General features: G+C 37.3%; 1 protein-coding gene across 4 annotated transcripts in view; it reads left to right on the top strand.

Annotated features, from left to right (window-relative positions):
* Positions 1-23,226, top strand: part of rptor (regulatory associated protein of MTOR, complex 1) — a 230,872-nt gene that overhangs the window by 167,979 nt on the left and 39,667 nt on the right. For all 4 annotated transcript variants that reach the window (XM_023268573.3, XM_023268571.3, XM_035947406.2 and 1 more), the window contains exons 17-22: positions 1,188-1,379; positions 3,717-3,857; positions 5,173-5,293; positions 5,762-5,902; positions 9,372-9,527; positions 18,232-18,350. In XM_023268573.3, coding sequence (XP_023124341.2) covers positions 1,188-1,379; positions 3,717-3,857; positions 5,173-5,293; positions 5,762-5,902; positions 9,372-9,527; positions 18,232-18,350 — 870 coding nt within the window. The remainder of the gene's footprint in view (positions 1-1,187; positions 1,380-3,716; positions 3,858-5,172; positions 5,294-5,761; positions 5,903-9,371; positions 9,528-18,231; positions 18,351-23,226) is intronic.

Genomic DNA, 23,226 nt, shown 5'->3' with positions numbered 1-23,226 from the left:
ATACGATGCAGGTGTTGATAAGCAATGCAGACATTGTCATTTTAAAGGTATAAACTGGTGGATCAGGGTTAAATACTGCAGTGTCTGATGCAAATTATGTGTTTCTTTATATCTCACAGTTTTAAAATCTCTCTAAATTCCATTAACCATTTACAGAGACCATCTGAGCCCTAAACAGTTTATAGGCAAATTTTTCCTCACCATAGACGACATCCTATATAGATATTTTACTGTTTGCATTTTTATAACTTCTGCAATTTAGGTGATTTTCACGTTGCTCTGCACATCATCTGTAGAAAGATGTTTCGCCATGCAGAATGTATCATCCAATAACTTGCTTGCTTACTCTGTAGACTGTTGTCGAGCCATGCTGCATTTATTTTATTGATCAAAGATGTCACAGATGTCATTCATTCCCTGTTGGAAAGTCAAACATTTAATGATTCTCTGGTTTTGCTTTCTACCGCTGATAAATGATGTAATTTTGACATTTTTTATAAGATACATTTTCCTTTCATTCTCTCTTGTTTGTTTGTCTCTGTTCTGTGTCTACACTACTTGCAGTTCAGTCGAATATTTACTGGGTTTTTGTCATGTGGCTGTTGGTCGCAGCTGAGTCAGTTATAATTTCTAGGCTGCACAGAGGAACTTTTAAATGAGACTTGTGGAATTAAATGATTGCTGAATGATGAAAACAAGAATATCATGACAGATTTTAGTTTAGTTCATGACCTGTTGGAAATTCAAACATCTGATGATTCGCTGTTTTTTTTCAGTTTGTGGCTCTGATAAATGGTGTAATTTTGGTTAACTTTAGAAGACAGGTGGAGTTCAGAAAGTTGAACTACACAAATCAGAGCTTCTCTTTTACTCACACAGCTTTAAACTTTAGTCATAAGCTGCTGCAGTATTTTGCTTCTAGTCTCACTACTACTGCATAGATTTAGTTGATTTTCCCAACAATTGCAGGTTACATGGAAAATTGAGAGTCTGACAATTTGCTCTGTTTTTACAGTTTGTGCCTTTAATAAATGCGGTAATTCCAGTGATTTAACTACTTTTTTTCAAAAAGTCAATCTACCTTTCAAACAAAATGGCAGGTTTTGAGGTTCAGAACGTTAAAAAATACAAGTTCCAAGTGCACAACTAACACCTGAATTTTTCTCGCTGATCATTGTCCCCTGCAGGAGGCCTGTCTGCAGGGAAACCTCATAGCCAACTGCCTGGAGCAGCTGTCGGACCCCCACCCGCTGCTCCGTCAGTGGGTGGCCATTTGCCTCGGACGCATCTGGCAGAACTTTGACCCGGCTCGCTGGTGTGGAGTTCGAGACAGCGCTCACGAGAAGCTCTACACTCTGCTGTCGGATCCCATCCCCGAGGTAAGGATGTTAAAACATCTCAGTTTGAAGCTTAGATTTCTCCAAAGAAGACAGAAAGTCACACACGATTAGTTCAAGAACTGTAGAAAAATCAGACAATTCTTTCTCATTTTGTGGTTTCTCTCTCTGACATATTGTGAAACTTTGGTGATTTTTAGAAAACAATATAACATGCGTTACAAACCTGTAGATGGGGTGATTGCACCTCATCATTATCCTTTCTTAAACAGTTGTAAAATATATTTGTATACATGCCACACTTTAAGAGATATTTGCGTCCTGTTATACATTAAATCAACGTCTTCGTAAAGCGCATACCTCCCTATACACTGAATAAAACTGTATCTTGTATTCAGCACTGAAGTGCAGGAATCCTCAGTAGAAATATGCAATCTGTGGTCAGACATTGAATGTCATAAATTGTGTACCCGGCATGTTACAAGCAGTCGACCAGCCTCTACCCGGGTCGTGTTTGGACCGGAGGGACGGCGAGGCAGAGTTTGCCCTGAAATTCACCCGGACGTTCTCACACAAGGAACATCTGTTTCCAGCAGCAGCTTCCTCCTTCACCTGGACAAACAGCTGCTTCAGGTGTCGGGTCGAAGCTCAGGTCTGCAGGCACATCTGTCTGTCAGACGCACTTTAGCTCCTCTGACTCCTCACGTTGTGCTTTTTTATTTGCATTTTGGAGTTATTCAAGGCCACTGGAGCCTCAGACTGACTGATCTGTGCACGTTTTACAGAAAGAAAGCATTTACAGGTAAATGAGTGGATTTTAAAGTCCTACGCAGGTGTTAAATTGGCATATTACTGTGTGTTTTGCTTATGTTGTGAGGACATAAATCTCTTTACACAGCCACATTGGGGACAAATACCACCTTCTCATAAAGTAAATCATGTAAATTTTAGGTTGAAAACTGTACGCCGATGAATGTAAACTGATGAAAGTAAATCTGAAGTCCCCCAGACTTATGAAAGGGATGCAGATCAGTGACTAAGCAGAGTTTAATTAAGTTTCAGCTGAAGTCTGAGGGAACAGAACCACAACACACATACAGTATATACACAGTACACACACTGAACATTGACTGTGGTAGTCATGTCGAGCTAAAGAATTCCAAAATCTGATGATGGATTTCAAACTCGTCACAGTTACACCATTAATCAGAGCTAGAAACTGTAAAACAGAGAGAATTTGAACTTGAACTGTGACAGAATTAATCAGTGCTCTGTGTAAACACAGCCTGCAGTTCAGCCGAAAAGTCCCCTATTTTTGTCACATGACAGAATCTGGTTTAAAGAAATGGTTTATTTTTGAATTATTTTTAAATGAGACTAGTTGAATAAAGTGATTTTGATGAAGTAAACTCAGGTTTGGTCAATTTTTCTGATGCAATGACGCCTTACAAATGAGTACTTCAAATGCTGTTGGAAAGTTTAAAGTCTGACGATTCTGTCGGTTTTTACGGTTTCTGACGCAGATAAATGTTGTAATTTTAGCAATGTTTTTAAAGATAATATGCTTTTGTAATGCATCGCTAATTCTGGCTTTAGGAAGTACAATAGATTCGAATCAACACATCTTAGTAGTGATGGTAGAATTAGAATTAACTGAGAGCTGTTGTGTTGGACTGTATTAGGCTGTGCAGGTTTTCTGAGTCTGATATCTTCCAAAGCATAAAGTCTTATGTTTAGATTTGTTTTCAAATCGCACAGCTTTTATGAATAATCTTTCCTTCCCAGGCTGTAGGAAGTAAATTACAATATGTTCATGTGAAATGTTTCAGCTGATCATTTAAATCAGAGCAGACAAACTGTATCACAGTGACATCTGTGTGCTTTAACTCCACTAAAGCAGTATCCTAAGATTAACAAGCAGCGGTGATGCATCCTGACGCCTGCAAAACAACAGACAATTAAACCAAAGATCCATCCTTGTCTTGTAATTTTTGTTCAGTTTGTAAAACTGGTCCCTGACGGAAATTTTTTTCTGGGCGACAGCAAGTTTAGATTAAACATCCAATGAAGCGGGTCGAGGAAGTAATGAGTTAGAGTGAGGAAAAGCAGCTCTGATAAACTCAGACAGAAAACTAAACCATAATTACATCTAAAACTTTCATCTTCTGGTCTCACAGGACAGTCAAACAGTTTTGTATGAGTTTGGAAAACAGATATTTGGGTTTGGAGGCAAAAGTGCAAATCCTGACTTTCCCTACAGTTTAAAAAGACAGAGATATGCACCAAATCCGAAACTTGGAACCTTATATTTTTAATTTCCTCCCTACAGCTGCATTGCATCAGAAGTTTTAAAGCGTTGCCATGTTCGTGTCTCTGCAGGTGAGGTGTGCTGCTGTCTTTGCTCTCGGGACGTTTGTAGGAAACTCAGCGGAGAGGACGGACCACTCGACCACCATCGATCACAACGTGGCCATGATGCTGGCTCAGCTCATCAACGACGGCAGCCCTGTGGTCCGAAAGGTCGCTACAACACACAACACACACACACAACTACACACAATACATACTGATTATTATGTTATTATATATATAGGATTGGAAGACAAACAAATACATAATTCAGTTCAGGAACACATTCTGCGTTGGATAATGTCAAGTTTATTATCCAAATAAAGCAAACAAATAGACTGATCCCTTCATAATCTAATATAAAGGAATAGGTTTCTGTTTTTTTCTTTTTCTTTAGCTTAACATCAAGACTAGAAGTCACAGCACATGGCTGGTGCTTGTAACTGAATGTGATACTGCAGCGTGTCATTTTTACATTTCTATTTATGTGCAGATTAGGGTTGTCTCTGTATGCCGCTAGTGATGATAGCTATTTAACCCTCAAAACCCCAAGAAATTTTTCATGTTTTACTGCCACATTTTTACTCACTGCGGGTTCATTTTTTACTGCGATATAAAGTCCTGTATGTCTATGGAAACAGAACAACCATGAAGAAGGAGAGAAAACTTAGAAATGTATTTTATGCTGTATGACAGAGTCACAATGCCATAAATCATACAAAGAAAAAGAAAAGTTAAATTTCTTTGATTATGTATTTTACAAAAATGTAAAAAACCCTAACCCTGGAATCAACACAGTACATTTTTCTAAGTCCAAAGGTGTTACCAACGTATTAAAAAGAGAGACTCTACGTACTAGAAAGATAGATTTATAATTTTTCTTTTACATGAATTTTCTTCATGTGTCTGTTGGTCACAGCCGAGTCACTAACGGCTTCTAGGTTTCACAGAGGAGCATGACATGTTTTGTCTTTCACAGTATCTGGTTAGAGAAATGTATTTATTTCTGGCAAATCTGTAAATGAGTAATTGGTGATTTTGGTTAAATAACACAATTTCTTGCATAGATTAGGTTAACTTTCCAGGCGAATATCCCAACACTGATGAAAAGTTCAAGGACCCAGCAAAGATAAGAATAATTATTATAGGTCTATTATCAACCGTCTGAACCCCTAAACCTGCCAGTGGGTTTGAAAGGTGTGTTGGCCTAAATAACTCAATTTATTAGAGCCAGTAACCATAAAAAACACAGAATCTTTGAATTTTTTACTAGCCACTCCATCAGAAAACTTAACCAAGACATTTTTACAGATTCTGTAAAAAAAAAAAAAAAAAAAAGATAAAAAAATAAGCAAAAAAATCTGTGCTGCTTGACTCAACCAAGAGCCCAATAATGCTCAAGTAATATTTCCTAAACTCTTGTTGGCGCCATTTTTGTAAAATCACAGGAATGCTCACTATGTTGCACATTATTTTCATTTCACAGGAGCTGGTTGTGGCACTGAGTCACCTAGTGGTTCAGTATGAGAGTAACTTCTGCACAGTTGCCCTCCAGTTTATAGAAGAGGAGAAGAACTACTCGGTACCATCGCCGGCCAACACTGCAGGTATGTAGTGGCCAACATGGATGCTATAATCAAATCTCAGCTGTTTCCAGGTTTTACATGCACAAGATTCATAAAAGTGTGAGACTCTCCCAGGTGGTAGCTTGATATTACCACTGAATGACCATCCACACAGAAAATTATCCTTTTATAGCAACTATAATCATACAGCTATACAATTCCCAAAATTGATCAAGTTTATGTTGAATAAAATGAATTTAAAATACTGTTATAGACAAACAGGAGTGTCATCTGCATATGGTGTTATCCTTCCAAATGCAGGACTTCTCCCAGTTTTATGGAAAATCGCTCAATTACCTGACAGTTTTAAGATTTCTGCACAATGAAAAGTAGTTTAAATTGTGTTTTGATGTTTGGAGATAATTAAAGATGAATTTCTCTGTATTCAGTCTGATCATGACAAGTTTTTAAACTTCTGACACAATGTTTTTGCCCTCCTCCTACATTCAGAGCCTGGTAACCTGACTCCAGTGAGGGACAGTCCGGCCATCCCTCGCCTGCGATCCGTTAACTCCTACACCAACATCCGAGCTGCTACCACTGCAAGAAACCTGAACAAAAGCCTGCAGAACCTCAACCTCAATGAAGAAGGTACAAGAGAAAAGTCATGTCATCCTTCCTGTGTGACAGCCATGGTTTTGATGGCATCTCAGGTGTTTAGTAATTCATCACGTTTAAATCTGTCCCACAGCGTCAAATGAAGTGCAATTCCACTTTAAACAATTATATCACAAATTAAATTGCAATATCTGACAGAAAAATCATACTTACATGTTACCCAAATCATTCATCTCTGTTAGGAGTCAGGTAATTCTCAGAGCTTTTGTTTTATTTGTTAAAGTGTTGACACACTATTTTACTTTAGCGCTATATCATGATTTGTCCGTCTAACTGTGTTCAGAAGTATTTTGGTCTACCTTCGGTGATGAACCCCCCCCCTTGGAAATTAAAACTGAGATGAGAGGTTCCACATTATTTTGTATTTGTTTGGCATTGCCAGACTACACGGGAGAAATAAGTCGAAGCAGAGATAATGATACATTTGAAGGAGGGATGAATGAATAATTAAATCAAAGGAACAACCAATAGCAGGTTTTTTGAGGTTTGATACATTATCTGTGGTTGGTAGTTCTGCAAAATTAACTTTTTTATTCACATATAAACTGTGTTTCAGGTCACTTAAACGGGTTTATATATGTGTGTGTGTGTGTGTGTGTGTGTGTGTGTGTGTGTGTGTGTGTGTGTGTGTGTGTGTGTGTGTGTATTAACATTTTCTGAAGTGTAAATTCTTAAAAACTCTTCTTGAACAAAATCCAGCCACACCAACAACTTCCTTCACGTGCTGTCAGTTAGTTTGGAGAGGCGACTCTGAGTACATATCCAGGAAACGTTGAATAGTTTAGAGTCTCTGTTAAACTTGACCAGTTAAAAAGTGATCACAAATAATCTGTTCCTCCCACTGCCAAAAATAATGGATTAATCCAAGACAGCTGTTGATGTAGAGCTTTTCTCCTAATGAAAGTAACTTTGGAGATTGTTTGACCGATGACAGTTTGGTCAGATGTGAGCAGTACTTTCTATATTTACACCAAAAGGAGGGAGGGAATAAAAGGACAAACATGCTGCAGAGCTTCTCGGGCTCAGCTCAGGATCATCAGTGCAGCCTGTGAGCTGTCCGTGGTGCTGAACAGTCAGCCTGACTGTTCAGCACCACGGACAGCTCATCAGTCAGCACCACGGACAGCTCACAGGCTGCACTGATGAGCTGTCCGTGGTGCTGAACAGTCAGCCTGACTGTTCAGCACCACGGACAGCTCATCAGTCAGCACCACGGACAACTCACAGGCTGCACTGATGAGCTGTCCGTGGTGCTGAACAGTAAGCCTGAAGCTTAGAATTATAAGTGGATAGGACTTCATCTTTGAGCTGTTGTCGTGTGTTATGTTGTTATGACAATGAGTATTTGCTATCAATTTTAATTAGGAATGTTAATGATTAACTGTAATTGATTAATTGCCATTTTTATTTAAAAATATATTAACTGATAAGGCAGAAGATGAAGAGCAAGCATATCAAAGATGTGTTGTAGATTAGCTGTAGTACCTGGTTGAGCCACTTTTATCTGTAAATGAGATGGAAAATTGAAAGTCATTTGTCTTTAATACTATTGTGACCTGAGGAGGTGTTGCTCAGACTACGGACAATTCAGGTTGGCAAGCAGAGAGCATTGTGGAGGTTTAGCTTGTAATGGGCACCATGACAAAGACTGACGTGGTGATTAAGGACTTCTGGCCAGCGATCACGTTCTCATGACAAAATGAAGTCCACTAGGACAGCATTTTAATACTCCACTAGTGGCTAAATTAAGTAGCTCTAACAGCGAATGTTGCCTGTCCATGTTGCCTAATAGTTCTGTCAGTATATGGAAATTTGTCCACTTGTAAAGCTGGTGTGTAGTTGCTGACATTTAGTTTTTCTGACAATCATTTCACAGGGTCTCAAACTTTACACCCTCATTGCACTTTTACACCAAACTTTTTCATTTAGGTGCAGCCAACTTTTCTAAACCTGTCTTATGGTGTGTTACCTTTTAGTCAGTCCCTACACCCACTGGTAATTTCTTAACACATATGTAACTCATTGTAGACAAAAAGGGAGTTGCTGATAAATGTTTTGGTATTTTTCATCAGGATAAGATCTTTAATTATATCACAAGCAGTGTTAAATTCAGTTAGCACTTACTGACATCTGTGGCTGCCTGACATTGAAACATTTCTTTCAGTCATTGTCCTTTTTGAATGTTTCAGTTCGAAATGTCGATGCTCCAACAGCAAAACCACTGTTTCCAGCCATACTTTGGACACAATCTTTGCAAAAAAGTGCATAATGTTTGCTGTTAACAATGTTCATTAAATGCCTGAAATGCCTTGGTAGATAATACTAGGAGGCAAGTGTGCAACCAAAAATTAATTTAAAGCGTGAAATCAGGTGTTTTAATGTCAGATTTACCTCACATGAAACTAAATGATTTTAATTACCTGTACAAGCACACACACACACACACACACACAGACCTGCTAAATAGTTGTAGTCCTGCTTGACATTTTTTGAGCATCCTGCTGTTATTTCTGCTTTGCAAATACCAGAAAACCTTCACCTGTATCTGCATCGTTACCTTTAAACCTGCATATCCCATTACTTATTCCACACACTGCGGTGGCAAAGGTATTGTTCGCTTTAATTTGACATTAATTTCAGATTTGTTTTAGTTAAGCATGTGTGAATGTTTTTCAGGTGAAATGTGTCAAAGAATCTGATTCGAATGTCAGTTTATGGCAGTAAAAGTATTTTTTTCCTAAAAATAAATGCATAATTATGAAAGATAATCCTAATGCTCAGTGAAATATTCATATAATAATTTAAGCCAGAGTCGTGTCACTCAGCGTCCACAGCTTTTCAAGTACACGACCTGCTGTCAGTACTGAGCTCCTGTTTGTGTCCCGCTCACTGATCCAGACAGCTAAAGCTTCAAGCTTCCACTGCTAGACTGACTAATGCATAAAGCCCTGAGTGGCGTTAAATCATTGGCACTGGGTGAAGCTCCTAACCTCCCGCTGACACCGTTTCTAATTCACATTCTCGTGCTTATTCCGATACGCAGGGGGTGTTTATCATCAATGAGCGCAGAGCGAAGCCTATTTTCATTCTCCACAAATCTCCATCTCCACGTTTCAGCTTTGCAGTTTGTTTGGAGGATGCATGGCATTTGGGTTTATATGAGTCAGAGTAATGTTTGCTGATAAAGAGAGGTACAGCCAGCGATGACTGGACCTGACAGCTGAAATGAAGTTATGAGCAGGTTCTATTGTTTGCACTGCTCACACTGTTTACTGTCCTCACAGCGTGTTTGAATGTTTGCTTTATTTGTGTCTTTGTCCAATAACAACGCTGCTAATAAACCTTAATATACTGTCCATAACTCCACATTTACAGCTGCTCAAGTGCTTCTGTTTAACTGATTGCATCTGTAATGTTTGATTTCCTGCTTTCCTTCATCCAGGTGGACCAGCAGCCTTTTCTCCTGGTAACCTGAGCACCAGCAGCAGCGCCAGCAGCACCTTAGGGAGCCCCGACAATGACGAGTACATCCTCTCCTTCGAAACCATCGACAAGATGCGACGGGTGTCCTCGTACTCTTCCCTCAACTCTCTCATAGGTAACAGTTAGCCAGTAGTACTGAGCTCTACCTGTGCTGCCCTACTACAGTGTGAATGTTATTAGTCAGCTGGTGACATAATGTTACTCTAGAGGAGCTTTGTCAAGTCCAGGATTACCTGAATGAGGCTGAGCACAATTTCTGACCAGCCGTCATTATAAACAAGGAAAGACAGGCATTTACCAGACAGAGTGTTTCTACAAGTCAAATCATGCTTTCTGTCTTCACATCTCTGTAAAGGTTCATGCAGACCGTACTAACACTTACCCAGAGTCAGGTTGTGGTGGCAGCAGGCTAAGCAGGTCATTTTACACGTCAATATCCTCAACAACACTTTACAGTTTCTTCTGAGGATTCCAGAGATGTTCTCAGGTCAGATGAGATATATAATCCTTCCAGCGAGTTCTGGTTCTACCTCAGCATCTCCTCCCAGTTTGACAGGAAAACCTCCAAGAAAGGTGCAGGAGTCATCCTGATCAGATGCTTGAACCACCTCATGATGGAGCAGCTACTCTACTCTAAACTTCATCTACCCAATGGAGGAAACTCATTTAGCCGTTTGTACCCAAAACTCATTCCTTCGGTCACTCCACAGAGCTTATGACCATAGATGAGATTTGAAAAGTAGATCAACTGGTAAATCGAGACTTTCGCCTTCCGGCCCAGCTCAACCATTTGTCCTGACAGCCAGTTTGTGTGGCAGCAGAAAACCTGTTAGCACAGTCCCTCCCCAGCAGGAAAAAGGAAAGTAAAACTCTGGATATCTCCTCCTCTTTCTGTCTTTCTTAGAGTCTGTCTTTTTTTAATTAACTGTTAAATTTAGGGTTACAAACCTCTTCCAGCTGCTCCCTCACATCACAGTTTGTGTCTCTGACACACCTGAAAGTAAAATCAAATGGAAAAGTAAATCAAGCAGTAAACAGTGGATTAAGCTGAAACTAAAGCAGGTACAGGTAATATAACAAAAAAATTATTTCATTCTTTTCCTGCTCTTGGTTCAAGCTTTTAAACAGGATTAAACATTTTTTCAACCTGATGTATTTTCTATTAACCCTTTGAACCACAAAATCCTCAGCCCAATTTGAAAGGTGTGTTGTCTTCACAAAATTGCCATGATTTATCATAAAATGAAATTGTAAAAACTGAGAGACTTTTCATATTTTCAGCTTTACAGCAGTCCTTCAGTTATTTATCTATGCCCTTTTGTCATGAAACCTAAACGACTCTAAGCTTCAAATTAAGATCATTTTTCAGAATGTCTTCATGCTACATGTCTTATTTTGAAATGTTATCAAAAATAAACCATTTGCTCTTGGTAGGTTCTGTAAAAAAATCTAAATAAAAAAAGGTAACATTCAGTTGTCTTTGCAGCTTCATGGAAGTCATGACTGACTCAACTGAAACTGACAGTGTTGTTACAAAAATTCAGGGACTTTTTGGCTGAACTGTGCTTTGTTTAGATGAAGTATGGAAATAAACACATTTAAAATATAAATAATAAATATCGATGGTATGTAGAGCCTGTTTTCCCAGTACTGGCAACACCTGAGGACACTTTGAAAAAATGTTGCAACGTGTTAATTCCAGGTTTTTTTTTTTTTGTCATTTTTTGTGATATACTATTAATTATCAGAAGAAGAAGAAACTCAACTTAAGATTTTCTGCTTCTGTGATTTGCAGCATCAGAACAACAGACATTTCTGAGTTCTCTCTCCTTCTTCACATGGTTGTTCTGTTTCCATAGAGGTGCAGGACTTTATATTACCTAGACACTGCCTCGAGTTCATTAGATTAAAATGATACATGTAAAAACCTGCTTTCTATGGAGACACATGGGGCAAAGTTAGTCTGACACTTAAAGCCACATTAAAGGGAAATATACCAGGTTGAAATTAACTGTATAAAGCTATATGGAGTTACACTCATATGCACAATTAGTTTTTTAGGCCAACTACACATTTATGCGTCTGACTCAGAATAAAATCATAACTCAAGGATTGTCTGCTCTTTTTCCTCTATTCAAAGATATGTCAGGTCATCTACTAACCTGGGATTTACCGATTAATCCAGAGCTAATCAAACCAACCTGATATTCATCTCTGTCCTCCAGCTGTTCCTGTGGGCTTTATGTTTTTTAGGGCACAAAACCGAAATCTGAAAATTAATGTTTGATGAGAAAAACAATAAAAGCAGCCCAGCATGGCTCTCGCTCTCATTACCCTTTTGTCCTGCAAACCTAACGCTCGATGTTCGCTTAAACCTTTTTAAGCTGCTTGTGGGCCCCTAATGCTGGCGTGAGGTCCTCTTGTAAACAGGCTAAAAGACATATTGGCCTGTTGCCCGCTAAGCTTTGCCCCCACCTCAACTGAAGAGTCACAGCCTCACAGCCAGCTTGTTTTAAACTCGCACTTCACAGTTCGCTGCACATATAAACAAACGGGGCAGAATGATGCTGGGAACAACGTTGTGGGGCATAAAGATAAGGCTAAAACGCATACCTGAGTGCAGATTAGTGTCGGATTTGATTTTCCATTGGCTTTTACATTTCCTCTGTCACTTAGATTCAGTTATTTAACTCATTCGAGACCCTACTTGTCATTCTGACTTATTTGTTTTGCTTCCCATTTGTTGGGTTTGAAGTGGCTTTCATAAGACCCGTGGGGCTTTGTTGTTCATCTCGCCCGGAAAAATGCATTAACTCGTCTCTCTCTTTTATGGCTGCACAGCAGTTCTGCTTTATCATGTCCGTCTGCAGACAAACAAAGAGATGTTGAGAGGGCTTGTGTATTGTAGTGGAGCAGTTTGGAACAAATTGAAACTACAAACGCTGAATGCAGCAGCTGCTGGACTCTGGCCTGCAGGAAACCAGCAGCATTACAAAACCATGTGGGAGGGAAGAGTAGTGATTTATTGACTTACTACTACTATCATTTGTACAAATGCTCGCACAGTATAAAGGCCACAGTAGCATCTCTGTGAGGTCGTGTTGGTTATTGTAAAAGAGAGAAAAAGTCAGAAAACTAAAGCCGAGGTCAGAGTTTGTTTCTGATCTTTAGCAGCTTGGTGTGGTAGCAGTAGACATGCTAGCATCCTCACAGCGATACCATTTGTGAGTCTGTTTCTGATAGATTTGACCTTTTGTTTAACCCAAAAAACCACCAGCAGGTTGAAAAGGCATGTTGTCTTTCAAAAATGACCAAAATGACACCATTTGACAGGGCCAGAAACCGTAAAAACTGTGGTCTACTCATCTCTGATGCTGGGAATCTTAACCAAATCTAAGCTCAAAATTGAGACAATTCATCAAAATTGCTTCTACATTTCTCATTTAAAAAATCAATAAAAAAAAATACACCATTCACTCAAACCACATTTTGTAAAAATCCAAAAAATCTATGTTGCTTTGGGCAACCAAAAAGCCATTAGTGACTCTCGTGCAACTAACAGGCTCGTGACAAAAATTCTGACACTTTTTGGCAGAACTGCAGGCTGTGTTTGCACAGAACAAAAACAACCCATTTCTGGACTTTTTTTTTTTTTTTTTTGCTCCTTTCGCATTTTTACTCACCGTTTCCTGCGTTTTCATTTCAGCGTTAAATCACTGGCCACCTTGACACTTAGTCATTTTACAAAACCCATAATGGTTATATTTATCTTCCGTTAACTTCTTGGCCCAACTGTGAAAAGAGAACACACTGATGCAGTTCCATCCGTTAGTGGCATATTTAAACCTCAGAACCCCTGTTAGTTTCTGTCCTAACATTTTCTGCTTCTGCCACACTGATCTTTTTAGTGCAAATGTAAAATTCATGGTCAGTTTATGACAAATTTTTAATGTGACATGTAGAGTGAAGTAAAAATGTTGGCAAAAAATGTTTTGGCAATTTTAAACTTCAAGGTGGGTTTTAGGGTACAGAGAATTAACTTGTTTGACCAAATTTCATGTAAATCCATACGTGTAAAAGGAAAATTTCCTGCCTGTCCATGGAAAACCTACCGAGATATTTCGCTCTCAGCTAAAGCAGCGGGCCGCCTAAAGCCTGAATGAACTGCATCTAAGGCAACACTGACTAATGCAGACGTTTCCTGTATCTGGGTTGACGTTTCTATTTTGTCACATCAAGCCTTTAAATCCACGTCTACCTGTGTCAGTGTATCTGAGACGTTTAAAGAGCATCACAGATATGATTTGGTGCTGCTTACTCTGCATACATCTCCGCTGAAATATGTTTAAAATATGCTTCACAGACAAGATTCGTCTCCTGTTTCAAACGTTCTGATGCATTTTTTATGTTTCAAGCATTTAGAGCTCCAAAAAAACCCGCTATGCAGTGTTAAAGGTGTTTTATATCGTCTGCCAGAATTTGGAGAGGCCATAAAAAAAGTGATGCAGTGGTTCATTTAGCCAGCGGTTAACATCTTTACTACTGTACATCCATTTTCCCTTCACACAAGTCTGGAAGTGACGCGAGTGTCAAGTCAGGACACGGTGCTGCTGCAGTGTTCATCCGCTGACTGATGTTCACGTTCCTTCATGTGGGCTCTGCACTTTTAATTTGTGTGCTCTCAGTTCAACAGGAGATGAAGCATATTTCACGTTTATAAACTGGCTGTTTACTGCAGCAGCTAGCGCAGCGGCTAACTCTCATTTATCTCTTCTTCCGGATTCACTTCTCTCTGAGCTCCTTCACCATCTCTTGTCTTTTTGTCATATCTCAGAGCACACAGGCTCCTCTTTTCTATTCTGTTCTACATCTGAACTCACTGCCACCACACTGTAAAAAATTAAAGTTTTTTCAACAGTTTACTGTTTTTTCCCTGTTTTGTTAAATTACAGATAATTATTGGTAAAATTCCAGAAGAAAGTATTAATTTGCATATATAAAAAAATATGCAAAATAAATGTCCAAATTGTAAATATTATAAAAATTTGTGTTTTATAGTAATCCATTCTCTGACATTGTGTGACCGTACAATTACACTTTTTTACTGTATTGTGTTTTTTTCACTGTTATTTGGCAGATTGTCCCTGCTTTGTTAAATTACAGATAATATCTAGTAAACTGACAAGAAAAAAATTATTTGACATATTGACTGTTAAAAAACAGACCATAATGTACAATATGTCATACCAAACATCTGTATCATAGTAACCGGTTCTTTTCCAGTGTGCAGATACTTCCTTGTTTCACAGTTTATCCTCCTGTTTCCTCCTTCTGTATCCCTCCATCTTCTTCTTCTTCTGTCTTGGAATCAGACCTCTGTTTGAAGCTTTGGATCTCCGAATCCCCTCCAGTGTTCTCTGGAGAGTCTCAGTAATAAGTGGGCTCAGGCTTCAGTCATTCAGTCCTCTGTCGAACCAACAGGGCTGGCAGCTGCTGGTTTGGTAGAAATCAACAGCAGCAGACGGAGAATGTCCAGCAAACTACACTTTTATTTCAAATCAAACAAAAGTAGAGCCAGTCTGCAGACGAACAGTCATTAAAGGATTGTAGATGTCTTTTTGCTTTTTTGGATTTACATTACATTCAGTGTCTATGTGGTGTTAAACCTCATCCATCTTACAAATGTTCTGGATTTCTTGCAAAAGACGACTTGGACACAACAAGATGATTCCAGTCCCCACCGCAGAGCACTTTTTGGCAAAAACAAGTCTTGCACATGCTCAGAAATGTTCAAAACAGGTTAATTTTGGGTCATTTTTGTGCCACATTTTACTCAGAAAAAAAACAAAATGACAGGACATGAGAAATGCAGTGCCTAAAGAGTAGAAAAGCCATAAGCAACATTCATTAGTGAAATCAAATAACTGAGCTGAAATAATGCTGGAAAACAGCAGTAAAAAGTATTTTTAATATTTATTTTATCCTTCGTTTCGTAATTTTTTTCCTTCAAAATAACAGTAAATACCTGTAAAATAATAATATTTTTTTACCAGTTGAAATACGGTGAAATTAGTTTAACGTTAAAAAAGAACAAATTACGATTTTAAAAGATACAGATTTTTGATGTGTACATATGTCCAGTTTTGGCTTTTTATTTTAGGGATAAAATGTGAATTACTGCTTTGAGATACTTATGTAGATATTATTTTTACATATTATATGTAATAAAAAAAAGAAACAGGAAAAGTGTTTAAATGAACATTTTTAGAAAATATTAGCAGTTTTTTCAATCCTTACAATTTTTTTTTTCTTTCAAGTAACATTACATGCCTGTAAAATAATACTGTTTTGGGTTGATTTTAATGCAATAAAAACAGTGTAACTTTCTTACAGTCAAAAATTGTAAAAGAACAAATTGTCAGTTGAATGAAAATACAGAGTTTTGATGTGGACGTTATTTACAGTTTTTGCCTTTTGGGACGATTAACATGTAAATTAATGCCCTTTTCTGTGATTTTAGTAGATATCTGTAATTTACAAAATCACATTTAATATAAATTTTTCAAATAATGGCAATGATGATTTTTGCTGATTTAAATACTGTAAAAAATAATGTAAAATTACCTGTTACTTAAAAGAACAAAATACTGTTTTTGATGTATTACACTTTAGGCCTTTGTTATTAATTTATCCATTTATTTATTTTGCTTAACATGTAAATGAGTACTTTTTTCAGTGACTTTATTAGATATTATCTGTAATTTAAAATAATAGCAAACTCTGTAACATAACAATTAAAAAACATTATTTGCTATTTTTTCCTTAAATCCTTAAATCAGACGTCAGACATCTAAAACAAAACAAGGTTAACATGAAAATGAGAACCTTTTTTCTGTGACTTTAGTTATACTGAGCTAAAATCACATATGATAATGAAATCTAAAACATGAAATGGAAATTAAATGTTGCACATTACATTGACAATGTTGCACATGAAATTAAAATATTTAATTTTTCAATTCAATTCAATTTTATTTATATAGCGCCAATTACAGTCAAATTGTCTCGAGACGCTTTACAGAACCCATATGTCTGAACCCCAGAGCAGCCAAAAGGCGACAGTGGCAAGGAAAACACCCTTTTAACAGGAAAAAGACACGTTGTACCTGAGAAATTCAATATTAAAGTTCATAGAAGAAAATAATCTGGAACAGAGTGTGATTAATACATTAAATACAGATTAAACATGCAGAATTTACCACTTTGGGTTCTTGAAAAATGGGGAAGTGCATAAAACGACATCAGTTCACAGGACTACATGCAGATTTGGAAAGATCTGAAGAAAAAATGTGGATAAAATAAGAAAAAGCAACAGGTGGGAAGAGCTGAGTTTCCTCGTGGTGAGACGAGAAAGACGACAGATTGAAGTTGACACGCAAAAAAGACATTTAAGAGAGACAGAGTGGAAAAGGAAGAGCAGCAGCAAAATGTAAAACCCCAAAGGTGGGGAGGTGCTGCAGAGAAGGAAAAAGATGTGATTTCTAACAAGAGACATAGTAAGTCTGGATAAAATGAGCGTACAAACAGTCACAGGAGGGAAGTTCAGAGAATGAAAAACGAACCGGGGGAAAATTAAGAAAATCGTCACTTTTCGCTGCGACAGACGAACAAAACCACCTGACAATAGGAGCCCCATTTGTATTCATGCTAACAGCAGTGAGGCAGCTGTTTGTAGAGTGTGAGCTGATTAATGGTGAACATTATCTGACACTGGAGGTCATTTCCACTCTGCTGCTCCATCACGTGGAAGATGACCGAGGCGGGAGGCTTCAGCTAATGAGATGAACACTTTGCTGCAGTAATGAACGGAGGTGGGACTGATGAGACTTAGACCGCAGTGAAGTGTGATGTTGGTGGTCATTTATCACATTGAGTTTATTTAGTTAGAACAACCTGAGTTCAACAAAGGTTTGTAAATCAAGCAACAATAAAATATGTGGAAAAAACAGGATAAAAACTTGTAAAACTGAAACAAAAGCTTAAAAATGCCAATAAATAAACTAGCAATGAGGTAGCAGCTTATAAAATCGAATTCTGAAATAAAATCAATATAAGATACCAAATAAGCATGTTTTCCAACTTGGATGGTTGTAAAATACATGTGAAGTACTAAAAAATAAGACAAGACAGGACAATGTATAAAATCTAAACCTCAAATGAAATAAATATAAAACACTTACAAGACAAAAGAAGCTAAAAAAAAACTTGTAAGATCAAGTTTTAGAATAAAATAAATGTGAAATTTTAAAACTAGACACAAGATGACATCCTATAAGACTGAATTCAAAAGAAATATAAAATACTACAAAAGCAAGAAGAAAAAACAGGATTAAAGGTTCTAAAATTCAGTTATACGATAAAATAATTATTAAATACTAAAGTGAAACAAGACAGAACAGAATAACTATTTGTCAAATCAAATGCTATAATAAAATTTATATAAAATACTAAACACAAACAAGAGAAGAACAGTAGAACAACTTGTAAGATCAAAATCTAAACTAAAGTAAATTGTAAATGGAACAAGACAAGGCATATAGCTTGTAAAATCTAATTCAATACTTATATTCTAAATACACAACAACATAACGACTTGTAGGATTAAATTATAAAATATTTATAAAATAACAACTTGTAAAATCAAATTGTAAAGTAAATAAATCCAATGAAAATTAGATTGGTATCTCTTGCGCATGTGTGTGATTTGTGTTTAACACCTGCAATCTAAATTTTATTCTTTTTTGTGTGTTTTTTTCCAGGTGTTTCCTTCAACAGTGTTTACACTCAGATCTGGAGAGTTCTGCTACATCTGGCTGCAGATCCTTTTCCTGAAGTGTCCGATTTGGCCATGAAGGTCCTCAACAGCATCGCATACAAAGTAGGTTATTTTCTAGACTCTACAGTTTCTTGATGATGATGTCTTCATCGTAAATTCAAATTCATATTTTTTTCTGTCATTTCAGCAGTTATCTGTAATTTAACTGAACAGGCAAAATCTGAAAAAATAACAGTAAAAAAGGTACACATTTTTTTCAGTTTTAAATAGGCATAGTTTGTCTTTCAAGTAACACCAGGTATATGTAAAATAATAATGTATTTTGCTACATAATTTTATGGTCAAATATTGTCAAGGAACAAATCACTATTTGTAAAATACAGATTTTTGAATTGGACATCATGTACAATTTTGATTTTTCCTCTTTTCTATTTTTTACCGCCACCGTATTTTCTGTAATTTAACAATCCAGCGAAAATCTCTAAAATAACACATAAAAGGTTTATTACCATTTCTCAATCCTGAAAATAAATACTTTTTTATTTCAAATAACACCAAATATCTGTAAAATAATTACCGTATATTTTTGCTGATTTAAACAGTAAAAGCAAAATGTGATTTTATGGTCAAACATTGTTAAAGAACAAGTTACTATTTGCAAAAATACAGATGTTTGGTGTGGACATTAATTACAGTTTTAATTTTTGCAGGGTACAGTTATTTAAATACAATAAAACAGTGTAAGTTTCCTGTCAAAGATGTAAAAAAAAAAAAAATAAGTAAAAAAAAAAAAGGTCTTTGATGTTGATGTTACTTACAGTTTTGGCCATTTTTTTTTGCAGTCAACACTTTATACTCATATACTTAATACTTTAATACTTTGATTTACTAGTTATTATCTGTAATGTAACTAAACTAGAGAAATCTGTAAAATTACAGGAAACAGTTTTTAAAAAGTACAGTTAAAAAACAGTTTTTCCTGTTTTCCACAACAATTTAGTCTACTTGACAATAAGTGTTTTTCTATAATCAAATTCACGAAGTACCAAAACAACAAATAAAAGCTGCAAATTTTCTATTTAGTATCAGTTTCAGTAAAATACAGAAAACAGGCTGGTTCAGGAGTTGAAAATTTGCATCTTTTATATCCTAATTGATATCTGTCCCCTTGGGATCTGGATTTCACCCCTTTGTACGGAAATGTGTGAGAGGGCACTCAGAAACTACTCGTAGAGCTGTTTGCAATGTTTAGAATTCCAGATTTGAAACTTCTTTTTCCACAATAAGTAATGCTAAAGACGGGCATCATCTAATTTCCTGGGATGTAATGTAATGGGGGTATTATAATTGACTTTTTGTCTCTGTATCCCCGTATGTCAGTTCGTTTCCACCACATGGTTATACAGTGAAAAAGATCCAGCTCACACTCTCTCCTCCCTCCCACTGGCATTTGCTGCCTGCAAAAGGCCATTACTTCTGTGCAAATGCAATTAAGGGCCAATGACTCCCTGAGGCCTGACAGAGCCGAGCCGAGCGAAGAGGCTGCAGCTGTAACTTAAGGAGCTATAATAACCACTGTAGTCCACCAGCCATCCAAACGCCAAGGCTGAATCTCTGCTGTTTTCCACAACCAACACCAATTGTTCCCTCAGTTACCTTCAGACGAGCAGCATCCCTGCAATGAAGCAACAGGACGTGATTTACAAGTTAATATAACAGATCATTATTCTGCTCTGTTATGCACGTTTCTAGCAATGATGTCTGCATCATTTATAAAAGTTAGCTCTCTGACAGCCAACATGTGGGAACAAGACGATTTTTATAATCCCAATACAGAAGACAACGAGACTTGATTCTGTAAAATTCTGCATCTTCCACTTGAGCTTTTGCTACCTCAAGGTTTGGTTTCTGATTTCACATATTAAGTCATCAGTTCTTGGGTTGTGATCTGGTGAAACTCATACAGAGTGCCGACATAAGACAGCGAGCGGTGTATTTCCTGGCCTTAGATACATGCAAACTGATCAACACACATTTTAAAACAATATTCCCTCTTGTTTATAATGGACAGACCTGAAAGACTTTACTAAACACTGACTTGTCTGATTTGTCACTGCTGACTTGAGACTGAGTTCTGATTTATCTTGGTTGTCTTGACTCTCCATTCTGACTTGCATCAGTTGATTTGAAACTTAACTCTGACTTGTCTCTAATTTGTCTCGATTGTCTCGAGGTGTGACTCCATCTTAGTCTTGGCGAACTTAAGACTTGAACCTGGCTTGTCTCTGTCTTGTATTATTTGACTTGAGACTCAACTCGAACTCATTTTGATTGAGTTGATACTTGACTTTGACTTTATTTTGGTGGACCCGACACTGGTCGCTAGCTTGTTATGATTGACTCAAGACTCAACTTTGTCTTGTCTTTGGGTTCTAACTATCAGCTCAAGACTTGACTTGGATTTGGTTTAATTTTCTTGAGAGTTGCATCTGACTTAGTCTTGAACCTGCAACTTGAATGTGACCTGTATCTTTCTTTTCTTAGTTGACCTGAGACTCAACTCTGACCTTTTGCTAACTTGTCTCAAATCAGTAGAGACTCACTTGACTTGTCTCTCACTTTTCCCTTTTGATTTGAAACTCATATCTGACTTGTCTCTCACTTGCCTCTGTAGTCTTGAGACTTCACTCTAACTTGGTTGTCTTGAGACTTTAGTATGACTTGTCTCACTTTACTTGAGATCAGATTCTGACCGACTTGTATCGGTTGCCTTAGGACTTGACTCTGACCCATCTTTTTTTTCTTGAGACTTGACTCTGGCTGGTCTCAGCTGACTTGAAATTTGATTGTTTTGGTTTACTTGAGACTTGACTTTGACTTGATTCGACCTCCTCCTAGTTTACGTGAAGCTCGACTAGCACTCTTCGCTGACTTGTCTTGGTTTTCTTGAGATTTAACTCTGACTTTGTTGTGGTTGACTTGAGACTGGACTCTAGTTTGTCTCTAATTTGTTTCAGCTTACTTGAAGCTTGACTGTGGCTTTTCTCTAACTTGACTTGTTTTTCTTGAGACTTGAATCAGATTTGTTAGAGCTGATTTGTGACAACTTTAACTTGATTCTGATTCATCCTAGTTTACTTGAAACTCATCAACTTGGCTTATTCTGATTTGTCTAGTTTTCTTGAGACCCAACTCTGACTTTGTGTCGATTAACTTGAAACTTAACACTGATGTTGTTTTGGTTGACTTGAGACTCGTCTGTGACCTTGTGTTGGTTGAGTTCAGACAAGAATTCTGACTTTGTGTTGGTTGACTTGATACTCGTCTGTGGCTTTTCTCTGACTTGTCTTGCTTTTCCATGAAGCTTGACCCTGATTTCACTAAGCTGACTTGAGGATTGACTCGACATTTGACTCTGGCTTGTTTCTGATTTGTTCCAGTTTACTTGAAGATCAATTGTGGTTGTTCTCTGACTTGTCTTGTTTTTCTTGAGAATTGACTGCGATTTGTCTAAGCTGACTTGAGACTGGACTCTGACTTTGTCCTGGGTGACTTGAAACTCATCCATGACTTGTCTCAGTTTCATTCAGATTATATTCTAACTTGTTTCTGATTTGTCTCAGTAAAATTGAGACTTAATTTTAAGTTGTCTTGAGACCTGACTCTGATTTGTCTCAGTTTACTTGATATCTGATTCTTATTTGTTTCTGACTTCTCTTCATTGAGTTAGAACTTGATTCTTGACTCAACTGACTCATTTTGGTTGACTTGAGAATTCAGGATTGACTTGCAGTGGTTTTGATCGTGTCACAACTTTTTTAGTTGACTTGAACGTATCTCAACTGACTTAAAGTGTGACTTGAACTTGACTTCACTTGGACTTATCTTTGTTGTTTTAAAATGTGATTGGCTCAACGGGGTTTGAAAATTCTGACTTGACTTGCCCTAGTTTTGATGGAGGCACAACTTTTCCAATTTGAAACTAGAAACTTGACTTGAACTTATCTCAACTGACTAGAAGCTTGACTTACACTACTCTCACTTCGAACTGAGACTTGACTTGGACGTGTCTTACCTTCTGAACAGCTCTGCCACATGCAGCTGAGTGCAGTAATCAAAGGTAAAACAGCACCACACACTTGTCTTTAGCTACACACTTACATACAGACTAAACTCTACCTGTGTTATCTGCACACCTACAAACATAGAAAAACCTACAATCGAAACACCTTTAAATGACTTATTTTCTGCTCTTAATGAGTTATCACCGACAGATTTTTTTCCCCAAAAAGCAGCGACAACTCAATCAAAGAACATCCATGCAAGTTCACCAGTGTTAACATGAGCCTATCAGGTATTCCAGCCCTTTTAATTAGGATTCTAAATGTCAGATGTTATTGATTTGAAAGGAAGCGAACAAGGTCAGCAGCTAATTAAAATCTACTTACTTCTCAGATGATGAAGGCAATAAATGCTTTTTTAATAGCCTTTCTTGCTGCATGATACTGGGGTGAATGTCATGAGGCATTTATTCATTTATTTATTTACTTATTTAAATCCTGTTGTATTTAGGCATCTGACCGCACACAGATGTTTGGTGGTAAAGCTGATGGAGAGAAGGAAATTTTCACCTTACAAACAGCTGAATTTAACTGAAACATTACCATATATAGGTTTAAAAGTCCCATATGCTGAAAATGCATTTTTCTCTTGTTTTTTGGTTGGTATAGCCTTCAAACTAAGCTATTAAGATGTTTACTTCTGCCCTCTAAAGCTGCTTCTGTTTATTATAAAATGTTTCAGCCGCAAACAAACTTCAACAAATGAGCCGCTATTGGCTACAAGAGTAAACACAAGAGTCTTCATGTATTCCCAGCATCAAGGTTCCATTGATTACTTGTATTTATTTTTTTATAGCAATGCCACCACAACAACAGTAAAATTCTTAGTGTTAGCATGTTTTGTGGCTAACGCTAGC

The sequence above is a fragment of the Amphiprion ocellaris genome, chromosome 4 (assembly GCF_022539595.1).
Source record: "Amphiprion ocellaris isolate individual 3 ecotype Okinawa chromosome 4, ASM2253959v1, whole genome shotgun sequence".
Classification (NCBI taxonomy): Eukaryota; Metazoa; Chordata; class Actinopteri; family Pomacentridae; genus Amphiprion; species Amphiprion ocellaris.
The sequence above is the reverse complement of the archived record's forward strand: the minus strand, read 5'-3'. Positions and strand labels throughout refer to the sequence as shown.